Here is a 19862-nt window from a genome sequence, read left to right as displayed (position 1 = left end):
CCATCCTGAATTTTGCATTTATCAATGTTTTTCTTTCTGATGTTGCTAAACATGTATATATTCCTAAAATATGGTTTAGTTTCACAGGGTTTTGAACTTCATATAAATGGAATAATACTATTATGTGTTCTACAATTTGCTTGTTTAACTCAATAGCAAATTTCTGGGATTGTTTTTCTCTCTTTTTTTTTTGTAGATCCCTTTCCATAAAGACTGTGGTGATGATGGAGTTTGCATTTCTGATCTAGTTCTAAATGTTCAGCAGCTGCCAGCCACTCAGTAAGTTTTACTTTAAAGTGCAGTGAAAATTGTTGAAATAAAAGACATGTTAGATTACTTTATTCAAGTGATTGTGTATGGAAATTTTTTTCTACAAAAGAAACATCATAACTCCTAAAGATCCTTAAAAGCTAAAGTATCTAGAAATAAACTTAACCAAGGAGGTGAAAGACTTATACTCTGAAAACTATAAAATATTAATAATGGAATTTGAAAATAATCCCAAGAAATGGAAAGATATCCTGTACTCTTGGATTAGAAGAATTAATATTGTTAAAATGTCCACACCAAACTACAGATTTAATGCAATCCCACTCAAAATATCCACGACATTTTTTACAGAACTAGAGCAAATAATTCTAAAATTTATATGGAGCCACAAAAGACTCCACATTTTCAAAGCAATTCTAATAAAAGAGAACAAAGTTTGAAGTATCTTCAGGTTATGCCTTAAAGCTACAGTAATCAATAGAGCATGGTCTGGGCACAAGAGCAGACGTATAGCAATGGAACAGAATAGAGAACCCTGAAATAAACCCATCTACTTATGGTCAATTAACCTAGAACAAAGGCAAGAATATACAATGAAGGAAAGACTGTCTCTTAATAATAAGTGGTTCTGGGAAGACTGGACAGCTACATGTAAAAAGATAAAATTAGAACATTTTATCATACCAAATACAGAAATAAATGCAAAATGGATTTAAGACCTAAATATAAGACCTGAAACCTCAAAACTCCTAAAGGAAAACAGAGGCAGAACACTCTTTGTCATAAACTGTAGCAGTGGTTTTTCTGTCTCTGTTTCTGAAAGCAAAAGAAGTAAAAGCAAAAATAAACAAGTGAGACCTAATTAAACTTAGAGCTTTTACACAGCAAAGGAAACCGTTAACAAAACAAAAAGATAACCCACTGAACGGGAGAAAATATTTGTAGATGATATGACCGCTAAGGGGTTAATATCCAAAATATACAAACAACTTGTATATATGTCAAAAAACCAAAAACCTGATTTAAAAAATAGGCAGAAGACCCGAATAGACATTTTTCCAAAGAAGACATACAAGTGGCCAACAGGCACATAAAAAAATGCTCTTCAGTGCTAATCATCAGAGAAATGCAAATCAAAACCGTGATGAGGTATCATGCCATTTCATACCTGGCAGGATGGCTGTCGTCAAAAAGAACATAAATAACAAATGTTAGTAAGGATGTGGAGAAAATGGAACCCTTTGACACTGTTGGTCGGAATGTAAACTGGTGCAGCCAACTATGGGAAACAGTATGGAGGTTTCTCAAAAAACTAAAAATAGAACTATCATATGATCTAGCAGTTCTAGTCCTGGACATGCATCCAAAGAAAACAAAAACACAAATTCGAAAAGATAGACGTTTATAGCAGCATTATTGTCAATAGTCAAGGCACAGAAGCAACCTAAGTGTCCATCAATAGATGAATGGATAAAGGAAGATGCAACACACACATGTGTATATATATTTATGTATACACATTTGTATATATAATAGAATGTTACTCAGCCATAAAAAGGATTAACACACACATGTATATATATATATTTATGTATACACATTTATATATATAATAGAATGTTACTCAGCCATAAAAAGGATAAAATTCTGCCATTTGCAATAATGTAGATGGACCTAGAGGGTATTGTGCTTCATGAAATAAGCCAGAGAAAGACAAATATTCTGTTTCACTCACATAGAGAATCTAAAAAACAAAACAAATGTATATTACAAAATAGAAAAATAATAAACTAGTAGTGGGCAGAGGGAAGGAAGGAGGGGCAAGATAGAGGTATGTAATTAGGTGATGCAAACTATCAATATTATGTAAATGTAAAATAGATAAGTAACAAAGCTATATTGTACAACACAGCAAAATATAGTCATTATTTGGTAATAACTTTCAATGGAGTATAGTCTATAAAAAGATTCAATCACTGTATTGTACACATGAAACTAATATTATAAATCAATTATACTTCAATATAGAGAGTATAAATTTCAATTTCTCTCATCCATATAGAAGTAAGCACTAAGAAATATAAAACCATTTATATTTGAATGGTGTCTTTTTCTGCAATGTAATTAAAAGTAACAAAGAAGAAAACCCAATAGGATTTATTCATTCATTGCCAATATTATTTTTACTATGAAGATAATTTGTTATAAGCAGTTTTCTCAGTCTCTAAATAGTAAATCCAAAATTTGTTTTTTAAATGAGTAAAGTATTTGAATGCTGACTTAAAGAAAACAAAACTGTAATGACTTTTTTTTCTCCTTTTTACTGTTAACAGACAACAGCCCTTCATTGTCAGCAACCAAAACAAAAGGTTAACATTTTCAGTACAACTGAAAAACAAGAAGGAAAGTGCCTACAACACTGAGATTGTTGTTGATTTTTCAGAAAACCTGTTTTTTGCTTCCTGGTCCATGCCGGTATGTGAAGGCACTCTGGTGTTAACTGCTATTTTTGTTGTCAATTACTGTCTTCCTTCTACTAGAATCTCCAGGTCCTCTGTGTTTTCTGAAGAAACTCCTTGCCCCTCAACATGATCAATCTTCACATTGGTGGCTCCCAACTAATTAAACTACTTGAGAACATAGCCTGGCTGTGTATCTAGACCAGTTCAGCTTCATGGCTTGGATCAGATTTTTCCTTTGACCTGACACTTGGCAGTTGTAGCCAGACTCTACCGTAAACTCTCCTCAAGCCATCTGTGTGATGAGGCTGCCATGGAGCTGCACAGATGCTGGGAGTTGCACTTGCTCTCAGAAATTAGAGTCCCACAGCTCAGCCCAAGCTTTGTAACCACAGGTCTTGCTGCTGCCAAGATAATGCATTCCATCGAGGTCAGTTACGCATGTTGACTTGATCGCTATACCAGGAACGTACTTGACCATGAATGCCCCCCTGGTCCCTCTGCCACCAAGCAATGAGAAGGAGAGAAGGGAAAAGCTGAGATTTTCCAAATTCACTACTTGATGAAAGGATTTTAAAAATGGTTTCATCCAGTTTCAAGTCATTATGAACTTAATAGATTTAGTGTTCTACACCGATTCTGACTTTAGTGTTTAAATTTCTTGGGCCAAATGACAGCTTCTTATTTTAAAGAGAAGAAACATGAGGAAATCTGAAGATGATTCTTTTAAGTTATTTAAAATATAAACAAAAGCTATATTTTATTTGCTTTTCTGTAGAAACTATAACTTTCAAATATATTGAGAGAAAGGTATGTATTAAAGACAGCATTTCTAAATAGTGGATTAAATTTATTTTGTGCTTCTGAAATTTGACATATGATTTATTTCTGGGGGAAATTTCAGTATCTGATTTTGTTTTGTTGGGTGGCCTGTCTAGCAATAAAAATAGATGTTAGCCATCTGGACAATACATAGAAGATTTTCAAGTCTTGGTGTGAACACAACCTTACTGCTAAAATATCTAGGTGGTTTATATTTCTTTTGGCACATATGTGCATGAGTGCACACACATACAGACATTGAAAAAGAATTGATCATTGTTTCTTTGGTCTCATTCAGGTTGATGGGACAGAAGTGACCTGCCAGATTGCTTCATCTCAGAAGTCTGTTACCTGCAATGTGGGCTACCCTGCTTTAAAGAGCAAACAACAGGTACAGCTTCCATTTCATCCCCAAATCTCTGCTGACCCCTTCTCATCATTGGTGTTAATTCACCAGTGAACCATCTTTCTTAATATTAAGTGTCATCATTTGAGAGGCACCACAAAATAATTGGCTGCATATTTAAATGAAGTTTTAAAATATCTGCATGCTTTAAATTAATAAAAGTGGGATTTCCCCCTGTGCAATTCATTTCCAAAGACACATACAACATAGAAAGTTTTTTCTGAACACATTGACCAACACCAGTCAAAGTGGTTTACACATAGTCACGGATATCATTTGTTAACCCCTGGTGGTAAGCAAATTTTACATCAGCACAAAGCCTTCAAATTCAGACAAGTATTAGTGCCTGTGATAAGTATGGTGGTGGTGGTGGTGGTGTAGTCGCCAAGTCGTGTCCAACTCTTTTGTGACCCCATGGACTCCAGCCCGCCAGGATCCTCTGTCCATGGGATTTCTCAAGCAAGAATACTGGAGTAGGTTGCCATTTCCTTCTCCCGGGGATCTTCCCAACCCAGGGATCAAGGCCAGGTCTCCTTTGCAGGCAGATTCTTTACTGACTGAGTCATTAGGGAGACCTGCTGTATGTATTTGTTAAGTAAATTCAGTTCTGTTCTGAAGGTGAGGCAAGGTGGAAAAATACATAGATATTCTACAAATTAGAAAGCTTAAGTTTCATAAAATTCAGAATCAAATGGGAGTGAGTTTACTTTTATGGGGCACTTTTTTTTTTTTTTATGTTGGTCCCTGAGTACAAAGCATCATAGATTGATGAGTTTTCATTTTGTGTATAGGTGACTTTCACTATTAACTTCGACTTCAATCTTCAAAACCTTCAGAATCAGGCATCTATCAGTTTCCGAGCCTTAAGGTAAAACGTGATGAAGTCATGAACTGATGAAAAGTGGCTTTTCAAATATTTCTGTTTCAGTAATTTCCTAATATTCCTTTCAATAGCGAAAGCCAGGAAGAAAACATGGCAGATAATTCAGTCAACTTAAAACTCTCTCTGCTGTATGATGCCGAAATTCACATAACAAGGTAGGTGAAACAGTGGGAGCCTGTGATCGCAGCTCACAACACATTTGGTTCATGACTAAAGAAGTCCTCTACAAAATGTTTCCTCCTTGTCAACTAAAACAGAAGTCCAGGGGCACACTGGTCCCTTGACCCTTGGTGGACTCCCTGGACTCTTGAGGGACGCTTTAGATTTACTAAGAGCAATACCAGAAAGACAATTGTCTGTCACATGCCAAGGGGAGCTCCCCTGCAGGCCCTCGGATGAGCTGTCAGACCAGAGCTCGCAGGGCCCCAAGGAGTTCTACCACTTCCTTCCCCACACCTCTGTCCCACTGTCCACATGAGATCTCAAGGGGTAGCCCCACTCCTGGACATCAAAGCCCTGGGCACAAATATTGAATCTAGTCACAGAAAATTCCTGGCACAGTGGATTAGGGGTTTCTTCCAACCAGAATGAAATGAGGCATTTTTCAAAAGAGGTCATCCAGAAAGAAATGAGTTATTCCACTTTCTTGTCTGTCCAAAGCAAGTAAACCTGAGAGCTCCGGCCAAAACAGTACCACTTGATGCCTATTATCTTGAATTGTTCAGAGAGGCAGGTGTCTTGCGAGGTGAGGAGCTTGTAGACACCACAGGTGCTGATATTATCGCCTTCATTCCCACTTAGTGAGGCGGGTTCGTGGGCACACACATTGCGCACAGCTGTGCAGCTGCAGAAGTCCCAGGCGAGGCCCACCTCCAAGCCTGGGAACCAGAGTTCTCTGGCTGCTGAAACACTGTGGCAGCTTTGCAGCACAGATCAATGACCCCTGGAAACCACACAGCAGCGTATCCCCAGGGAGCCGGCTACAAAGTGTCCAGTGACCACAGCTTTCTCTAACATCACTCCAGCCTCTAAAAGCATGGAATATGTGGATCATCCAACAGATCCCTGAGCAAAAACAAAAAGGAAAATATGTCATTATGTCTAGAGCTCAAGACACATGAGCAAAGATGAAAAGAATGCTTCTGTATAAAGTGAGTTGCAAACGGCAAAAGCAGAAACTGTATCTCAAGTCATCATCCCTGAAAAATTATTCAGTAACTACAGATTTCAAAGGGCCCTCAGCTGCTAAAATAAGTAACTGAAAACAGCTGCAGCCGAAGAGATTGCTAGCACCACATTACCTAAATGTTTTCCTTCCTACCTATAATGCTACTTTCTCATCCTAAATGCTTTTTGTTAATAGAGCCTTTTCATCATTCCATTCTCCCACCATGGCCAATGTTTTCAGTTATTTTGAGATGAAATAAATTTAATATTGAAGTGGGACTTCACATTTACTAAATCTTAGCTATGTATTTTTTGTGATGGTAAATTGGATTCTTAGACATTCTGATGTTTAAATTATATCATGAAGTTAAAAAATACGGAGAATTAGCAAGAATAAAGCTAAAGCGGTTCCTAAACCTATCATCCAGATAATTTGTCTTAATATCTTTTTAAAAAGAAAGATGTTAAATGTGCATGGATAGAAAACTCAAACATCATGGAAAAATGCATGATGAAGAGAAATCATCCCTCCGATCTCCTCTGGTCATTTTGTAATGACTAATTCGGCTGTTTCAGAATATTTTCCAGATACAAGGTCTATCTATCTACTAGGATATATGCCACACACACACACATACACACACAGTTTACTTACTTTTTGGAGAAAAAAAAAGTTCTACCCAATCCCAATTATTGAGTATATCCCTTAGGAACCATTTTGATAGTATATAAGTGTGCAATTATATTTTGCAAATATGATGGGTGGAAATAGATGACAGTGGAGTTTATTTCTAAAACAGGATCTGGCCCACTATAGCTAACTGCTAATGTAAATATATTGATCAATATTTAAGTAACTGATGGAACCCTTAAGGAACAAATGAAAAAAATGTTGGATCTCTTTAAAATGCAGAAACAGAGCATATTAATCAATTTGAAAACTGGCCATACATAGGGGCTCACACAAAGATCTGAAAGGCACATACAGCCAACCTTTCTATTTTATTTTTTAAATTAATTTTTATTGGAGTCAGGCTTTCTGTTTTAAATCCCAGTAAGTTTTCCCATTTTCCATGTAAGGCTGACAAATCATTATTTCCTCTCATAGACATAACCTTGACAAATACTACATTTATTTAAGTCCCTTTGACATATTTTCCTTTTAAGAATTTGGGGGAAAATTCTAAGGCATAAAAGAGAAAAAGGCAAGATTTTCAGTAAAGAAACGAAAGGATTCTATCTTGAAAATATCCAGTCCTATTTTCTTTTAGGAAATAGAATCAATGTATTATAATTAGGATAAACTGTCTGATGGCAATAAATATTGCTTCTCAGACTCCTGCCCCTGCTATCTGCCCTCTACCCCACAAGGAAGCTGCCCTGGTTGGAATTCAGCCTCAGATTCCCAGAAATGAGTGAAGAGAGGGAATGGTATTCAGTTACATTTCAGTCTGGGTTGTCCTATGCGGGTTCCCTAAGGCCTGGTCATTCTTCCACTTGCAAACCCTACTCAGCAGCCCCAGGCAAAGACATTCAGTTAGGCCATTACTTCTAGGTCTAATCTATTAACAAAATTCCTGAGTCAGCCATCTTAGAAGTGGTTTCTGTGGTCAGTGGTGGAAACAGATGGACCTACCCCGATTCAGACCAAAGCGTCAGAGTTGGCTTGAAACCAAGGATTGTTGTCATTGTTCAGTCATTAAGTTGTGTCCGACTGTTTGCAACCCCATGGACTGTAGCCTGCCAGGCTCCTCTGTTCATGGGATTTGCCAGGCAAGAATACTGAAGGAATAATAAACAAAATGTATACCCCGCCGTCTATGGGGTCACACACAGTCGGACATGACTGAAGTGACTTAGCAGCAGCAGCAGCACACCGTTTCACAGGCATCCAGTGATGAGTAGTGCAGGAGCTAACGCCTGATGATATTTCAGCCATCATACCAAGTGGAAAACCCTCTGCCTTATAAATCTGTTCGTCCAATCAATAAGGACCAGGTGTCCACTGTATTAACACAGCAGTCAATATAATAGCAATCTTGCAAAGAGTTTCACTACAGGTTCCAAAGTAATACATTTGTACTTATTTTAGAAACTTACAACTGACACATGTATCTATATATACAACTGATGTAACACAAAGAATCTTAGCAGAATGATCATGAAGGGATATGTTTTGAAATGAACTTGTTTTAGCCTTAGAAATGTATACTGGGCCTTAAGTCCATAACAAATATTTGTTTTCCTTTAATGTTTTGTACCTAAATGTGAATTCTTTCACTTGTAATATAAGCTGGAAGATATATAAGTACAAGAAATATTAAACTTCAAGAGCAATAGCATAACTAAAATATTCAGCTTTACGAATATCATCCAACAGATCTACCAACATAAATTTTTATGAAGTCTCCTTGGATGGGAATGTTTCTTCTGTCGTGCACAGTTTTGAAGATATTGGTCCAAAATTCATCTTCTCCATTAAGGTTGGTACACCTGTTATAAGAGTGGGAAGTCAAGAGAGGCGGGGCGGGGGCGGGGGGGGGGGTGAGGGGGGGTGGGGGGGTGGGGGGGGGGTGCCGGGAATGAGGGCAGGAAGAGAAGAAGAAAGTAAAACGAAGTTGAAATATGCCAGTGGTTCTCAAATTTGAGCACACATTAGGATCACCTGAGTGTGGTCAAACATATGTCACTGGGCTCCATCTCCAGTAGTTCTGATTCAAAACGTCTGGGGTGGGCCTAACAATGTGCAGGTCTAACAAGTTCCCAGGGGATGTGGATGCTTCTGGGCCAGGTGCCGTTCTTTGAGAACCACAAAGATGGGCCATCAATAAATAAACAGCTGGGCTTTGTATTGATACATAGTTTTGTATCCAGGGTAAGGGATTATTGGTGTATTTTGAAAGCAAATATTGAATATTAATCAACAGAGTATTAACATAAAGCTACTACTGTGGACAGAAGTCTCTGCAATATAATACCAATTTATGCTTGGAAACCACTTCTGTTTGAGAAGCTCACCATTTGTATACAAATATTTACTTTGTACAGTCATGCTAAGTAGTATACAAAATATTTTTAAATCAATTTCTATTGGCTATTAATTGGTAATTATTAAAGTTTGTTTCCAGTTATATAAAGAGAAACGAATTTGTGAGAGACTATTTTATAATGACATTACATAAACTTTGTTAAATAAAAAGGAAAGAATCCATCTACCAGCCTGTCATTTTATTTTTGTACATATTCTACTAATCTGTCAAATGGTTACAACTCTATAATTTGGTGATAATTTATATTCTTTAAAAAGTCCTTAAAGGAATCTTGATTTGTGATCCAAATTGATGGAATTTGCAAAATGTGCATGGTATTTGGCAGTTACTTCTTTAATGAAACATTTAGTCAATTAGTAGTAACAATAAAATAATATTCAAAGACATATAATAAGTATCAGCCTTTGTATGAAATGCTTTATACGTGTTAACCCATTTAATTCCCGGATCAGTTATGAGATTGGTAGGATTATTATTCCTATGAGCGTTCTTTAAAATGTCTAACCCCAATAGGGTATGAGCCCTGAAAAACTAGGACAGACTTCCCACCAGTGAGAACAGAGGCTATACCTGTGCATGGCTACTGAGTTGCTGCCTATCTTTATTTTACAAATGAGAAAACTGAAGCATGAAGAGGTCAAGTATCTTGCCTAAGCCCCACTGCTATCAGGGGCAGAGTGGGACTTCATGCCCTGACAGGCCAAACCCACAGATGGCAGGTGTTTTTAACCATCTCCTAAGTCACAAATTATGTACCAGTCCAAATCATAGATGTTGAGATTTTAATGAGAGAGAAAACACAAGGGCTCAAAGAGTCCATAAAGTAGTGACTCACTGTCATAGGAACTCAATCTAACTACTTAATAGTTGCCCGTCATCAACCCTGAGGTTTTTGATTACTTTCCTTGCAATGTGCGTCTGATGTAGCAGCAATCAGAATGTGTCCTTACTACACAGGTAACAACAGGAAGTGTTCCAGTAAGCATGGCATCTGTGATCATCCACATCCCTCAATACACCAAAGACAAGAACCCACTGATGTACCTGACCGGGGTGCACACAGATCAGGTAAGGGCAGCCGAACTGCCTATAAAATGCACGCCTCCCATGTGGGGACACCCCGAGGGGGTGATCATGCCTGCCCTCTTACAGACGAGGAACTGAAAAGATAATCCCTCTGCACCCTGGGTGCCAGTTAACTAGCAGTTAATTTCATATTAGAAGCAGGATATTGTCATCAGAAATGTCTGAGTCTAGGGATTTACAGATAGCAGAAATTATTATTAGCACCTCGTTCTGATCAGGTGAAGATCTGACTGTGTCAGAGCCCTGTTTATAGAGAAGTTAGCTGGCTGGGAAGTGAGAGGTTGAACCCATGGTGGGAGAGTAATTGGGCCACACAGCTGCAGTCAGTAGCTTTGTTTCAAGCTCTCAGCCAGGGCTTTTGTCCAGTAGTTGTCCACCCTGGGTGCTCATTTAATCACCTGGGTCGTTTTTCGAATCTGTGTGATGCCAAGGCCTACCCCAGGCAATTGTACCAGAATCTCCAAGGCGAAGGCTCTAGCACTGGTGTTTTCCTTTAAGGGCCATCCAGGTAGTTCCGAGAGACTCTAGCCAAACCCCGTGATTAGCGCTTAGCTGATGCTACAGCAGCATTACTTCTGTGGTGTTCAGAGGTGACCACAGGGAAGCAAAAGCCTAAACTGTTCCACAGGAAAGAACCTGAGTGAAATCACTCATAGTCAGTTGTTATTGCAAATTTCTTTCATCACACATGGACTGTTAAAAACCGGTGCCATGCTGTCCAGTCACATCAGAAGGACCTGAATACTTCAGAATTACAGTAGTGATGTACAGAAGTGTGGCCAGGTCAGCACAGTGAAGGGAATCCTGGGAGCCCTCCCCTGACCCAACATGGGACAACAGGATTTCCTAACAAGTTGAAAACATCATAAACCATCTTGCTTCCGAAGACCAATTTGATGTCCTTCTTTGTAGGCTGGTGACATCAGTTGCGAAGCCGAAATAAATCCACTGAAAATAGGACAGACGTCTTCTTCTGTATCTTTCAAGAGTGAAAATTTCCGGCACATAAAAGAATTGGTAAGGACAGGTTAATGGGGTGAAAATTTCCCTGGGTGATTCATTGTTTGTTTTACCTGGAAATTGAGGCACTTCTTTTTCCCTGCCACCATGCATGTGGGAGAACTTTCCTGTTTTGCCTTTGATGGTCTGTGTGAATCAAGAAAATATACACTCAAATCCAGGGTATTGGTATTATCACTTATGCCATTATTATAATTTCATGAAATCAAAAGGACCCCATGTCAAACTAGTTTTGTGTCGTGCATGTTGGAAACACTGCAAAGAGCTGGGCGGGAGCTGGGCATGTATGCGAGGTAAAGCCTCTCTCACCTTCTCCACAGAATCACTGATGTCTTTATTGAGCTGTTAAATTTGACTGACAACCCTGCTCTGCTTTCCATATTTGATCAAATCCTGCTGTGCAGCTATATGCCACTTTCTTTGGGAAAGAGGCTTGTCTAGTGTCTAGCGTGGTGCTTGGCACATTATTAAGTATTCAAATACATAAACATTTAGCAAACAGTAAGATCAACTTCAGGGCTTCCCAGGGGGCTCGGTGGTAAAGAATCTGCCTGTCAAGCAGGAGACGTGGGTTCAATCCCTGGGTTGGGAAGATCCTCTGGAGAGGGAAATGACAGCCTACTCCAATATTCTTACCTGGAAAATCCTATGGACAGAGGAGCCGGTGGGCTGCAGTCCATAGAATCGTGACTTAGTGCACATGTACAAGATCAATGTCAGTTCTCCTCTATGAACAACGTGGAATTTCTCCTGTTTTCCTTTCATTGCAATTCTTTTGTTTCAGAAAGGATGGGAAAACAGGAAGCTAGGAGAATGAAACAGTTTCTTAAGTGACTATAGTGTAATTACAGTGTAAATGTGGTCTAAATCTGAACAGAGGTATGTAAAAATGCCCAGGAGAAACTCATCTCAGTGTATGCCAAAATATGATACCTCTTAGAAGTTTCCATATTTTTGTGAAAATGTTTGACTTTGTAAAAATGGCAACTTCCAATATAAAGCAAACAGAACACAAAAAACTACAAAGCAGAAATGAAAGTTCTTTAGAAATCTAACAGTTGACCACTTAACATTTACTGAGCATTCTTCTTTATAATCATTCATCTACAAATAGGCACATGTATACTGTTACATAAATGGACCAAGCTACCTTTTTTCTTTGGCCCATATATCATAGATCTTTTAACAGGCTTTATTTTTACAGTGGTTTTAGGTTCACAGCAAAATGAGTTTAAATTACAGAAATTTCCCATATACCCTTGCCCCCACATACCCACAGCCTACCACACTATCAAATCCCCCCTGCTGACACATCATAATTACCCAAAGTCCATGGTTTACATTAGTTGTACTCTTGATGTATAGTCTATGAGTCTGGACAAATGGATAATGACGTGGATGCACAATTATGGCATACAGAATAGTTCACTGCCCGGAAACTCCTTTGAGCTACACCTATTCATCCCTCTCTCCCCACTAACCCTTCCTTGTTAACCATTGATTCTTTTAATGACGACTTTTTTAAAATTCAAGGAAGGCATCTTTATCATGAGGTTACTAACTAAACTGTACCGAATTTTGTGTATATACACAAAAAAGTGAACGTGTTAGTCACTGAGTAGTTGTCTGATTCTTTGTGACTGCGTGGACTGTAGCACACCAGGCTCTTCTATCCATTGGGATTCTCCAGGCAAGAATTCTGGAGTGGGTTGCCATCTCTTCCTCTAGGGGATCTTCCTGACCCAGGGATCCAACCCAGGTCTCCCATATTGCAGGCAGATTCTTTACCATCTGAGCCACCAGGGAAGCCCTTAGTGTATTCAGTAATAAACTAGTACACTGTTGATAAACATGAATTATTTATTTTTCTCTCTCATCAATAGTAGTGCAATAAATAGGCTTGCTGTATTTTTCTGCACTCATTTATGATTATTTCCTGAGGTCCTCCATACAGATGGGAAATGGCAGGGCAAAGGACATGTACTTCTTACATTTTGAGGCAAAGTGCCAGAATCTCTAGAAGGGTTATATAATAATTACTCATAGTTCACGAGACTGCCAATTTCCCTAGATCCTTCCCTGGGTTTTATGTCTTCATAAAATTTTAGCATTTCTTCTTTTAAAGCTCATACTAACTTCTCTTCTTTTATCACTGACTCCAACCTGAAAGAACTGTAGAACCGCTTCATGCAGTAACATCATGTGCTGGCTGAGAGACCTTCAGGTGAAAGGAGAATACTTCCTTAATGTGTCCACCAGGATTTGGAATGGGACTTTCGCAGCAGTAAGTATCAGCTTAATTTACTGGGTTTATGGATAGCAAGGAAATGTAAAGCTTCGCTTTAAGTTCACACCCCTTGACAAAATTAGCATTCTGGCTAATGTCAGCTGTGCCCAGTGGCCCAGAGCAATCTTACCTTGGAAGTAATATGCTTCCATCCCTTTCCAAGGCTTGCCCAACCTGGCTGTGCCTCTGAATCCCCTGAGGTGCTTGCAAAGCTTCTGCTTCTTAGACCCCAGGCCAACCTACCACAGCAGAATCCCTGGAGTGGTGTCAGGATCCCCTCTGCTGTCTGGGGTGTGAGGGGCCACCTTCTCTATCTGCCTCCTCATGCTCTCCTCTGACCTTCTGGTCTCCTCTGCCACACCCAAATCAAAGCATGCACATCTCAGCCTCATTCCTGGCACCCCCAGGGGGCTGTTGATTGATCTCAGACCACCTGGAGGGTGAATCCAACCTAAGGATCTGTCTTCCTAGAGCCAGATAAACACTCTGCTCGCCTGTTCTTACTTCTTCTCTCATGAAGTCTCCAGTTTGCTTACAACTTTTTTTAAAGTCATTTCAATCTCATGAAAAGTTCAAAGAAAGTTCCAGAACAATGTCAGGGTGTTATTCCATCAGCAAGTGTGACTTGGCAGTAGTGATAGCTGCTTCCAATAGAGATTTCGGAAGCCAGAATTTCAGTCTGGCTCGGAAACTGGAAGGATGGACCAAGCTCTTTAAATCTGACTACATAAGCAGCGAGTTGTTCATTTTACTAACATTGGCTCTAAGGCAAAATAAAAATTAGTCTAAAATCTCCAAGGGGCCTTGCAGCTCTAGGTGATTTTAAAATGAATAAATCAGTCCTCAAGGTGCTTACCAACTGTATCCTATTCCCTATATTCTAACCACTTCGTGATCTCTCCAGCAGACCCCATTCCCTGCTGAGGAGTTTTATGTAACATTGGAGAATTAGCTCCCTCCAAACTTGTCCCTGGAACAAAAATATAAGCAATATTCTTGGATAAAGAAATAACCGAAGAGCTGTGAAAGGCAGGGGGAAATTTGCTAGAGAAGTGGAGGAGTGAGGAGTTGGGTTTTCTGCTTGTTTGCTTTTTAGTCGGTTTTCTTGTTAGTTGCTTTCAAGCCTTCAGGACGCTTCTAAATACTGTTAAGAGGCAAAGCACGCAGTTATGCCACCATCCCAGCTGCTGCAGATTGGTGCTGAGTTTTACCCATTGGATCTTGGCTCCTTGGATTTGAGGAACAAATGTTTTCATAGTAATCTTTGCCAGCTGGGAAGGAAAACCGTTGCAAATCAAAAGGCAATCACTCCAACTCTGTAAAATGCATTTGGTTTTTCTCAAGTTTGTTTAAAGCTACATCATTTTAACTGTAAGACTTTTTAAAGTACCTTCCCAAGGTTTTCAGAAGCAGCAGTTTCATTTCTGGGAGCAAAATTTTGAAGCAGTGTATTATTTATGCTGAAAAACACTCATGGGAATTACTGTATATCAAGGCTTATACATCTTCCTCTTTCATGAAAGGTCAAATGTTTCTCCCCACCTTGTTTTCAGCTATTTCAACAGCCAAGTGGATGTTCAGACCACCTAGGAGACCCAGTCTGAAATAGGAATCCTATTTCCTGTATTAGGGCCCATTAATATACCACTTTTTGTCCTTTATCTGAGGCAGTGTAAGTCAGCATTTCAAAGTAATTTCATCACAAAGTGATTGCTCAGACCTCCAAATCAGTGGCATGTTGGCTGCTCTGGAAAAGGCCGAATGCTAGCAGGTGTGACTTCCCTCTCCTGAGCATGCATGGTACGCCCACCTCTACTTATCAGCCATGCAGGGGCTGTGCGCCTGTGCGAACAGCCAGACTCGGGAGGGCAGATATATCAGTGCTGTAAGGAAATGCTTTCACCTGTACTATGCAGGGACTATGAAGTGAGCATTCACTAAACTGTTACTCCTTTTTAAATTTAAACCATTGTCAGTACTCTTAATGTTCCCCAAATAATGCATGTTTGAGGGACCAGTAATCAGGGTTAACTTCTGCTGCAGTCTTCCATTTTGAGAAAATTAAGAAGACTAATCAGAGACCGAGCCAGTGGAAAAGAAATAAATTGCTCACTTTTTGGATATGCATTCTCTTCTTCTGGCTCCCAGATATAGTTTAACAAATTACCTCATGGAGTATATTGAATCATGTGCCTGGTAACCAGAAAAACTCAATCCTAGTAGCCAGAGCATGGGAAGGCAGTTCTCAAATCCAGGCATTATATTTCATCTCAAAATAAGCATCAGTCCTGATATTTGATTACGGAGAAAACAACCCAGCGGTAGTGCATAGCTTTTTCTGTAAGTGCATTCAGGAGCACATGCAAAACTATTTCATTTGTGGAGGTTACTAATGACATCAGCATAAAATGTATGTCCTTCCAAATGCCTACCCCAAATCCAATATTTTTGTAGAAATACTTAAGAAATCTGAAGTTATCACTGTTATATAGCGCTGACATAAGGTTTAGGGTGTCTGCTACTGACACATGTGGTCTTCAAACAGTATTATTTTATACATATGTACCCAGAGGAAAAATTCTCTTTTTTAATCTGATTTTCTATTTCATTTTGTGACTTAGGCAAGCATAAAGTTTTCAATTTTCTCTCATGACACAAACTTAAGTTTTTAAAAGCCTAAACTATGATCTTTCCCAATTAAAAACTTCAGTTCTAAACCTTTGTTTTTCACCCATTTTCAAGTTAAGAGTCGTCTAGAGAGACATTTTAACAAGCTGATATCTAGACCCCACCCGCCACGACTCAGTTTAATTTGCCACTGCAGGGCCCAGCCACCCACACAGCCTAAGTTTCTGTGTGGGGTCCTGTCATATCAGTGATTTAAGCACACAAAGATGTTTGAGTCTTCAGAGTTGGCATTTGCTCTAGTCACTTTCCACAAGGAAATAAATAATGGACATGTTGTTTTATGCATTAACTTCTGCTAGGATAAAAATATGCTCTTTATTCTTATGTTCCAGTCGACTTTCCAGACAGTACAGTTGACAGCAGCTGCAGAAATTGACACATATAACCCTCAGATATACGTGATCGAAGAAAACACGGTGACGGTGAGTGCTCATATCCCTCCCTGTGGGTCGTGGAGTCTGGCATTCCATTTCTGACAGTTTATGGAACAGTCATTCTTCTCATTTACCTGTATATAGAACTATCTTAGTGAAACTCTAAAAGTCTAATGTTTATCATGTTGAGTTTTTTTTCTTTTTTCAGGCAAGGATTTATTAGGGCCCCTGCTTTAGCAGGGCTTCCCTGGTGGCTCAGAGGTTAAAGTGTCTGCCTGCAATGCAGGAGACCTGGGTTCGATCTCTGGGTCGGGAAGATCCCCTGGAGAAGGAAATGGTAACCCACTCCAGTATTCTTGCCCGGAGAATCCCATGGACAGAGAAGCCTGGTAGGCTATAGTCCACAGCGTCACAAAGAGTCGGACACGACTGAGCGACTTCACTCACTCACTCACTCACTCACTGCTTTAGCAGGTGGGGAGCAAGAATGAGTTAACAGATTCCCCTGCTTACTCGCCCCCTGAGAGGGGAGCTGTTTTTTTTTCTTATATGGGGTAAGGGTAGGCGGCTGTATCCAGGGGTCAGGCTGGAGGGGTGGCTCGGGTGGTTTGCCCACCCCTCTGCCAGTGCTGTGTGCAGGGGCATGTTGAGCTTTTGACAAGGGTGTTTGCTGCTCAAAAAAGCCCAGCTGTGTACTTGCCCTACTCCATGTCCCCACATTGGCAAAGCTGGATCAGACATGATGATCCCACAGAAGGCAGGATGCAAGGGGTTCCATCTGGCTGTGGCCCCCTTCTCGCTGCTCCAGCCTCAACCAGCACCTCGGCTCCTCCTTGCTGCTCATGCTTTCACTAAGTAATCTACATCCTAGGCCATGAAGTCTAAGTCATGCTCGTTTGAATCATACGTAGTATTTCAGAGTATTTTTAAGTGCTGAAGCATGCTTAATAAATAAGGCATTTATTAGAGGGCTTTTTTTTTTAAGTAGTACTCCTTACAGCTGACACTGACACTGTAAGACACATCCACTCATTAGATCTTCAGTCTAGAGAACTATAAATGCTTCTCTTGATTTAAAAAAATAAAAAAAGATTTGGCAAAGAAACATATGTTCACAGAAAACAGAGGCTCACTGTTCCAAGAGCTGGCATGGGACGACCTTCCTTTGCACTGCTTAGAATATGCTGTTTAGGTATAGCGGGATTTCCATGCTCAGTTAATCTGCTGGCAGAGAACTGGGCATTTTCTTCCCAATGCTTTTGTTAGGAATTGGAAGCCAGTTCAAGACTCTGCCCCCAAGGCCAGCTTGGCAGCTGGCCTCAGTCCACTGCTGCAGCCTATGGACTTGGCTAAAATGCCAATGACCTTGTGAACCCTGGGCCTCTCAGTGCCTGCGAGTAGAGCTCACAGCACTGCCGTTCCACTGTTGTCCCAACAAAAATGATTCCACACAGCATGCTTTTCTGCTTCTGGTTTAGGACTATCAGAGAAGGCCCACACCCTATCTTCAGGGGCTGGAGTGTGGAAAGACAGAAATGGAGCCAAAGGAAATGTGGGATTCAAAATCAGAGTGCTATGAACTTAGCCTGCAGGGTTGGGGGAAGGAAATACTATACATATGTTAAAAGTTCATTTCAGAAAAATACAGTATTCAGACAATACCTGGACCTCTGCTGAAATCTTGAAGAAAGCTGCACTAAATAAATGTGTTAATGAAAAGTTTAAATTAACATCAATGAACCTTTTGGGAGATTTTTCTTTCCATGGTTTTCTCTGCTCAATACTGATAATAGAGGCCAACTACTACTTGTGCCTATAAAAATATATTTTTTAATTCAAATACTATTTTAAATAATTTTTAAATAGTTTTTGGAATCCAAAGAATAAACTGACCTATCCCTATACGTAGACGAATGATTCTTAGATTTGAATTCTAAGCCTGCTTAAAAATCTGATAACAAAAATCTTGTACTCATGGTTCCCTAAAGATCCGTGGAGGCTGGATTAGAACGTTCTAAAATAGACAGAAGTAGGGATATGACGGCCAATACACAGTGAACTATATGAATTTAGTTATTTTATTCCTAAATTTACAAAGCTTTATTTTAGCTCTTCAAAATCCAAATTAGAAGAACCATAGTCACCAAAAAACCAGACTAAAATTTAGCCCAACTCATAAATTCTTTGGTGAAAAGCAGCTCATCTCTCATTGTAATTCAGTGTTAAATGTAAGTAAGTTAGTTAGGTTTTCTCCTCTCATTTGGTTCCAAAATGTAACTCTTTTAAGAATATTCTTTGTGGAGGAAATGGTTGTGATTCTTTCTCCAATTAAAAAAAAAAAAAAAAAAAAAAACCAGAACATTACTGTTAGAACTTACAGCAGCCATGCTGATGTTGTGGTTTAGTAGCTAAGTCATGTCCAACTCTTTGCAACTCCATGGACTGTAGCCCACCAGGCTTCTCTGTTCATGGAATTCTCCAGGCAAGAATACTGAAGTGGGTTGCCATTTCCTTCTCCAGATCTTCCCAACCCAGGGACTGGCAGGTGGATTCTTTACCACTGAGCCACCAGGGAAGCCCAAAGTCACAAAGACTGCCAGAAAGTGGACATTAAGAATCACGCATAGCCTCAAGGGCAATTTATCACTGAAAATGTCAGCTTGAGTCTTGAGATATTACTTCTACTTGTTAACAACTCATTATCAAGTAATCTTGAGTGAGAGTAAGTGAAATCAACATTTTAGGAACCCAATACAAAATTGTTGTTTAATCACAAGGGATTTGGGTGGTTAATTTGTTGACTTCCCTCCCCAAGACTGGGTTCCAAATGCTTTCACTTGAGTGGGTGTCAGAAACTGAAGTTCCCATTTCATAAATGATTAAAGCATCTGAGATCGTCAGAGATGACATGCCTGCTAAGCACTGATGCATTTAAAGGAAGAAAAGGGGAAGACTTGCATGCTGCCTTGCCTTGTATTTGCAGGCGCATTTCGAGATTCTACTTCACAGTGTTTAACTAAGGATTGTGATCGTGAGGAAATCACATCCCCTTTCTAGAGCATCACTTTTAAGATTAGAGGATTTGACTAGACCATCTTACTTTTTTCCTAGTGCTAAAATTAACAATTGTTTTGTATATACACTTACAGATTCCCCTTACGATAATGAAACCCCATGAGAAAGTTGAAGTACCGACTGGAGTGATAGTAGGAAGTGTAATCGCTGGAATCCTTTTGCTATTAGCTCTAGTTGCAATTTTATGGAAGGTAAGAACTGTTTCGTATTTTAAAATGAGGGTCCTAAAGACCTCTGCCAATTTCCCTATTACAGAGCAACCCTACATTTTATAT

At 39.5% G+C, this 19862-nt stretch overlaps 1 protein-coding gene across 1 annotated transcript in view; it reads left to right on the top strand.

The window, feature by feature from the left end:
* ITGA2 (integrin subunit alpha 2) overlaps positions 1 to 19862 on the top strand; it is a 108573-nt gene that overhangs the window by 84536 nt on the left and 4175 nt on the right. The window contains exons 19-29 of the mRNA XM_027520417.1: positions 197 to 279; positions 2604 to 2745; positions 3850 to 3942; positions 4749 to 4825; positions 4912 to 4995; positions 8388 to 8490; positions 10015 to 10125; positions 11056 to 11160; positions 13334 to 13447; positions 16471 to 16560; positions 19662 to 19778. Of these exons, the coding sequence (XP_027376218.1) occupies positions 197 to 279; positions 2604 to 2745; positions 3850 to 3942; positions 4749 to 4825; positions 4912 to 4995; positions 8388 to 8490; positions 10015 to 10125; positions 11056 to 11160; positions 13334 to 13447; positions 16471 to 16560; positions 19662 to 19778 (1119 nt within the window). The remainder of the gene's footprint in view (positions 1 to 196; positions 280 to 2603; positions 2746 to 3849; positions 3943 to 4748; positions 4826 to 4911; positions 4996 to 8387; positions 8491 to 10014; positions 10126 to 11055; positions 11161 to 13333; positions 13448 to 16470; positions 16561 to 19661; positions 19779 to 19862) is intronic.

Source organism: Bos indicus x Bos taurus, chromosome 20 (genome assembly GCF_003369695.1).
Source record: "Bos indicus x Bos taurus breed Angus x Brahman F1 hybrid chromosome 20, Bos_hybrid_MaternalHap_v2.0, whole genome shotgun sequence".
Lineage (NCBI taxonomy): Eukaryota > Metazoa > Chordata > Mammalia > Artiodactyla > Bovidae > Bos > Bos indicus x Bos taurus.
Note: the sequence above shows the minus strand (reverse complement) of the source record. Positions and strands in the feature narration are given on the sequence as shown.